Source organism: Citrus clementina, unplaced genomic scaffold (assembly GCF_000493195.1).
Source record: "Citrus clementina cultivar Clemenules unplaced genomic scaffold, Citrus_clementina_v1.0 scaffold_6, whole genome shotgun sequence".
NCBI lineage: Eukaryota > Viridiplantae > Streptophyta > Magnoliopsida > Sapindales > Rutaceae > Citrus > Citrus x clementina.
Window position 1 is genome coordinate 14,735,897 of NW_006262139.1, and position 6,705 is coordinate 14,742,601.

The following is a 6,705-nucleotide window of genomic DNA, read 5'->3' on the forward strand; positions in this document are numbered from 1 at the left end:
ATGCAAAGCTTTTTAAAATAAAAATCTTAAGAATAATTGAATAACATTTGAATTTTTGAATAAATTTAAAATTTAAGGATAACTTAATAAAATAAAATTGATACTAAAGAATATGCAACATGTGTGTGTGTTCATTAATTTTTTTTAATGAAATCAACTAAATAATAATAATTCTTTTCAATTAGGAATCATTGTCTATGGTAAGGTCAAGAATAACTAAAAGATTAAAAAAAAAATCTGATATAGTGTATTTTATTCTGTAGTATTTTTAAATATATGTTGTTATGTATTTAGTAAATATATTTTTAAATATATGTTGTAATTATTTTTGATAGAATAACAATACTAATTAATTATTTATTTATTTATCTCGACCATATTAAAGTTAATGATAAGCTGAAGGATAAAAAAAATTACTCTAGCGCCTATGAAATCTATTTTTTTTGGTCCTAAATATATATTTTACATATTATTTAATGTTATTATTGTTTATTTATTAAGTTATCCTTAAAACTAGATTATTTTTTTTAATGTTTGAAAGTTCATTTTAAAATAATTTATCATTATTTAGAAAACCTATTTTACCCTCAATGAATTATACAATACAATAACAGTAAATCAATGAAAGGGTGTTTTGGGCTATTGCTTAAAAAATAAGGATGAAATAAGCTATTGTTTAAACAGTAAGAATGAAATGAAATATTGTATCAAACCTCAGGGGTGAAAATGCCATTTTCCCCACTTTTTTATGGCAAGGGCTATTTGATAAGTTTTGAAATGCGAAAGAGAGAAAATGATTACTTTATTGAAACAATAGAGGAATTTTGATAATTTTTAGTAATTTTAAAATTTTAAATCAAGAGGTAATCAACCATGTAATTAAAGGGATAAGGATTCAATGCTGAGTTGAGTTTTTACTTAGTATTGTATCAAATGTTGATAGACAAGATAAATAAATAAAATATAAATTTTAAAATAAATATAACAATTAATTCAGTATTCAGTAAAAACTTTACTCAGTATTGAATCTTAATCTAATATAAGTCTGAACTAATTAACACCTCATTCAGTTAAACAAATGAAATTATAGTTTATATGTAGACAAATCTTGGGAGGTTAGCCTTCCACGTAAGCTTAACCCTTTTATGTCAAATGAAAAAAAGAGCTTGTACAATTTCCACAATTAATTCACTTATCATTACCTTTCACTCAACATTACATATCTTCCTAAGAAATTGTTATTATCAGTTTTGAGAAAACCTAGGCCAGCTTTGTACAATGTAACCAGTCATAGAAGTACGTTCCCTTGTTTGCACACTCCATAAAATATTATCAAAGCACTTTAGCCCCTAATTATATGTCATAGCTAGCAATAGGCTTAATTCAAAGACACCCACCAAAATGTTGCATTAATTATTACATCCTACATTCATAGTTTTAAAAATTTTACCCTGGGAGTGCCTAATTAATGAAGAGAAGTGTGCTCACAGTTTTCATTTTCACTGCTACACTGTTATCGTGCACAACATGCGCCTTGGCCGTGTTACGTTGCGGCAATTGTGGACCCACTCCAGTGCCATATCCGCTAAGCACCGGTCCAAATTGCGGTCATCAATCCTACAAAATCCGTTGCGCCGCAGGCATATTATGGTTCGATGCTCGAAACGGATCATCCTACATGATCGCATCAATCAACCCTTTATCCCAGAGGATAATTATCCGGCCGCCTGGTCCCGCCGGCAGTACTTGCACTGCTACTGACATGCGTACTCAAGGCATCCAACTTGATGACAATCTCCCATTTAACATCACTAGTAGTAACACTATTATGTTACTCAACTGTACGGACGCTATGTTAAACTTGCAAGTACCAATAAATTGTTCGTCAAATTGTATATGTCACAGCTACATCAAAGACAAAGCACCTCCCTGTATGACAGCATCATCACTGTGTTGTGTGTTCAAGACTGGAGGATCGCAAACAGCTTATACGATCAGAGTGCACAATGGAGGCTGTACGGCTTACCAGAGCTTTGTGAACTTGGATGCAAATTGGGTGCCAGGGAAGACGTGGCCGGAGCCAGGGATGGAGTTGGAGTGGGAGCTCCCGCCGGAGCCAATTTGCAAGACTCCTGAAGATTGCAAGGATTTGTTGCATTCAAATTGCTTGGCTGATCCGATGTATCCTGGCTTAAAAAGGTGCTTATGCAATCCTGGGTTTATTTGGGATCCCGTCAACGGATTGTGCCAGAGTGAGTTATCATTTCTTGCCAAGCATTTTGTTCGTTATTTTATAAAATATTGAATTAAAAGTAAATATGATAAGTTGTGGGTACCAAAATAAAGAAGGAAGATGTAGAAACAAGCAATTCTGAGTTCAGTTTTCAAGCAGAAAATAGCGCCTCTATAATTTTAATAATTAAACTAATCTAAGGAACTTTAATCTTCTCTTTTGTTTAGGTTCGAAGTACCGGCATGGGAAGGGTTGCAAACGTAAAAAGAAAAAGACAATGCTCATTGCTGGTACGTTCTTATCTTATCCAACCGTATCTTTCTATTTTAATTAATTTTTTTCTCTCCATTACGTATCAAATTATTTATATATGGCTGAAATCTCCCTTTATCAATTATTACGGCAAAGTCTTTGAAATTTGGCAATCAATAATATTAGGATAGAAAAGCTAATACAAACTAATGTGACAGTATTAGATTATTGTTACTATGCGGGAGAATATTTTATAGACAAATTACGCCAAAATGAATATAAGTGTAAGCCAACCCAATTAAGGCCTAAAAATTGCTTTAAATGTTAAATTGTATTTCCTTTATGGGTTTTGAAATTTTAAAGTTGTGAAATCAAATAAATTTTTTTTCTTTCTCAAAATGAACCAAAAAAAATTACTCAACGTTTTTTTTTAATGTTAATGATGAATATGCTGTACTTAAAATTTTTTGAACTTGAACCGGATACGAACCCCCAAGATTCTATCCGAGTTAACTGATCGCAAAATTGAAACCAAAGAAACCTAATATTGATGATCAAGATTAGTAATAAACACAAAAAAAAATGGATCAAACACACAGATCAGCAATCAAACAAAAGAGGACACTAGAATATTTATAGTGGTTGGGCTTCAGTGTAGCCTACATCCGCTACTAAACGTGAGATAATAAAAAATGATACCCAACTTTGTCACATTAATTTGTATGAATAGAGATTATATCACTAGGGTCACTATTTTAGCAATTAATCTGAAATGTGATTGTTATTTCTTTTTTTTTAAAAAAAAAAAGAACTCAATAATATTTTGAATCTAGGCATGGTTGCAGCAGTGGGTGGAAGTTTACTCGTAGTCTTGATAGGAATTCTAGTATACAACAAACTAAACGAGCACATGAAGAAAGAAACTAAAAAACTTTTAATCAAGCAACGTGAAGAAATGTTAAATGCCAAAGCCGCTGGCAAATCCGCAAGAATTTTCACTGGCAAAGAGATAAGAAGAGCCACCAACAACTTCTCCAAAGACAATCTCATTGGAACCGGCGGCTTTGGTGAAGTTTTCAAGGGCATTCTTGATGACGGAACCGTCACAGCCATCAAGCGAGCCAAGCTTGGAAACACCAAAGGCACCGATCTAGTACTGAACGAGGTTCGCATTCTTTGCCAGGTGAACCACAGGAGCCTTGTGAGACTTCTTGGCTGTTGCGTTGAGCTAGATCAGACTCTTATGATTTATGAATACATTCCTAATGGAACCCTCTTTGATCACCTACATTGTGACTTTACTGGTAAATGGCCTCCCCTGCCTTGGCATCTCCGGCTTGTTATTGCGCACCAGATTGCTGAAGGGCTCACTTATCTTCACTCAGCCGCGGTGCCTCCCATTTATCACCGTGATGTGAAATCAAGTAACATTTTACTTGATGAGAAACTTAATGCCAAGGTTTCTGACTTTGGGCTCTCCAGGCTTGTAGAAAGAACAGAAACTAATGACAGTCATATTTTCACAACTGCTCAAGGTACAATGGGCTATCTTGATCCAGAGTATTATCGTAACTTTCAGCTGACAGATAAGAGCGATGTTTATAGCTTCGGAGTGGTGCTGCTTGAGCTATTGACGTCAAAGAAGGCTATTGATTTTAACAGAGAAGAAGAAAACGTGAACTTGGTGGTTTATATGAAAAAGATTATGGATGAAGAAAGGTTGATGGAAGTTGTGGATCCTGTGCTGAAGGAAAGAGCTACTCATTTAGATTTGGAGACAATGAAGGCACTTGGGTTACTAGCTGCTTCATGTTTGGATGAGCGGAGGCAGAATAGGCCTTCAATGAAAGAAGTTGCTGATGAGATTGAGTACATTATTAGTATAGCTAAAGGAAGAATTTCTGAATCCTAGTTTGGTTACTTTTGTATGAACTGCCACAGCTATAAAATAATTGCATGCCATGATTTAATTGCCTAAGGCCTTCTTGATTGTTGAAAGAAATCGGAAACCAAATCTTTGATAAATTAAATCAATCATCACACAAGTCCTTATTTTAATATTCAGCTGTCACTGAGGCCCTTGATAACTTTGAATAAAAATTACCTAAACAATAATAAACTTCTTTGGACATGAATTAACTAATTAACGTCTCCCAATAGACTAACTGAAAAGGGATTAAAAAAAAAAAAAACTATTTTGATCTTGCTGGAGCCCATTCAACTGCAAGGATGAGGTTATCATAACCATAACCATTAAGCTTGTTAATAGCTCTCTCAGCATCTTCCCTGTGAGCAAAATTGACAAAACCAAACCCTCTTTTGAAACCACTTGGGCGATCCACGGCCACATGGACTCGAGTTAGCGGTCCAAATGCACCAAACAGTTCGCGCAAGTCTTCTTCTTCAGCGTTCTCTGAAAGGTTACTGACTTTGACTGCATTTTCATCATTCCTGTTAGTATGTCTCATAGCTGATGAGGATCCACCAACACTGCTATTTCTATCAGCACCAAATCTTTTGCTGGGTGGGATATAACTACCACTCTTGCTGATCCCAGAACTAGAAGCAGAATTAGCATTATCCATCACTGTCTTGTCGTTGAAATTCAAGTCTTCAGCTCGGGTCGTAAGGTCCTTGTAAGGACACTTAGCTGTCCAATGGTCACCTTTTTTACCGCAGGTCCTACACAGCATGAGAATGGCCCCCTTGTTTCCAATTTGCCCTAAGGATTCTTCTGCAGTTCTGCTTTCCTTTGCTGTGCTTCCTGTTAATTTGCAATTTCAACAACATTAGAGAACTAGTACGTGCACAGAAATTTGGGTTTCATAGATAATTCAATATGCAAAATACTTTATCCAATCTAGGACAGCCTCACGGAGTTATTGGATTTCTTCAGTACATGTCACCCAATTAGAAAGCATAACCATAGTCGGTGACTCGGTGTGTCTTTGGTAAATAAAATCTCGGATAAATTAGTCAGAATAGAACATAAAGCAAACAAGTATCAATTAAATCTTTTCCGTATAAACTAATAATACAATCACAAATAATTTTATAAACGCTAGAAGTCATTGAAAACAAAAAATCTAAACAAAGTCATGAAAAAATTAAAAGTAAAATATAAAATATAAAACACCTAGAGGCTTAGGTCTCTCAAGAAAAATCTCTTCGGTAGAAACCGCAGTGAGGCTTGCACCAACTTCGTCATCCACCGCTTCGCCAAACTTAGCCCATGACCTCCACCGCTCAAGAACTTGCTTCTTCTCACGCGTTACAATCTTACGGACTCTTGAAGTTGTAGTAACCTTAACCATCTTTCCTTGGTCATTGAAATTGTACTCAATAACTTTCTTGATGCCCTTCTTGTCCGGCCCTATTACTTGGGTCGGAGGTAGGAGAAATTTGAGCTCCTCACCACCGTTATCTTCTTCTTCAGTTTCAGCAAGATCCGACCACCGCGGCTTGTTTGGCCTCGAAGGTAAATATTGGTTTCCAATTGCCATTAAGCTGATTAAGTAAAGGGTTATTGCATTAATTGTTGAAGGGTTTAGTTCGTTCGTTTGTTTCTGTCCTACTAGTTGTGGCTTGTGAGACTAATGTAAGAGTAATGATATGTTTACGAGAGGAATATGATATTTAAATATTCCTTTTCCAGTTTCCTAATAAATATAGGATAAGAATTTTATAATTATTTTTATAAAAATTATACTTCAATGACCTTTTAATGTAAGGAGAGTCCCCATAATAATTGGTATTCTTTTCAATTGGATTGCATTAACAATTATAACATGTCAAGCACTTAATTAGATTAATAAGGTTTTATATGTATGTGTGTATATTTTAGATTAACGTGTTGGAACTCAACTTTTCTAGAGACATAGTTCACGTACATGTATCAATATTTAGTTTTAATTAAGAGATAAACTAATTAGGTTCACATACATGTATCAATATTTAGTTTTACTTAAGAGATAAATTAATTAGAATGCTCACGTATTTTTAAAGATTTTAATAATGATATAATTAGTATTTAGGCGGGAATTTCACTAGGCCACATATCATTTTTGGATTGGCTAAAGGTCGCCCTCGATAAGATGAGCCCAAATATACCCTTGTTGCAACTTTAATTATGGCATTGACTTGCCGGGACTGGGACTCTTTTTGGAATAGAAAGGGTTCTGTTGAGAGTATTGGTGTGAGAGCTGATAGTATAAAGTGAA

General features: G+C 34.7%; 2 protein-coding genes across 2 annotated transcripts; one reads left to right on the plus strand and one right to left on the minus strand.

Moving 5' to 3' along the window:
• Nucleotides 1-1,468: 1,468 nt before the first annotated feature.
• Nucleotides 1,469-4,397, plus strand: LOC18038774 (wall-associated receptor kinase-like 20). Its single transcript, XM_006429106.1, has 3 exons — nt 1,469-2,252; nt 2,461-2,523; nt 3,319-4,397. Exons 1-3 carry the CDS (start codon nt 1,469-1,471, stop codon nt 4,395-4,397), a joined length of 1,926 nt encoding a protein of 641 aa, XP_006429169.1.
• Nucleotides 4,398-4,677: 280 nt separating this feature from the next.
• LOC18038775 (eukaryotic translation initiation factor 3 subunit G-B) lies at nt 4,678-5,988 on the minus strand. Its single transcript, XM_006429107.1, has 2 exons — nt 5,622-5,988; nt 4,678-5,249 (listed from the first exon to the last, which is right to left on the minus strand). Exons 1-2 carry the CDS (start codon nt 5,986-5,988, stop codon nt 4,678-4,680), a joined length of 939 nt encoding a protein of 312 aa, XP_006429170.1.
• Between the last annotated feature and the right edge of the window lie 717 nt (nt 5,989-6,705).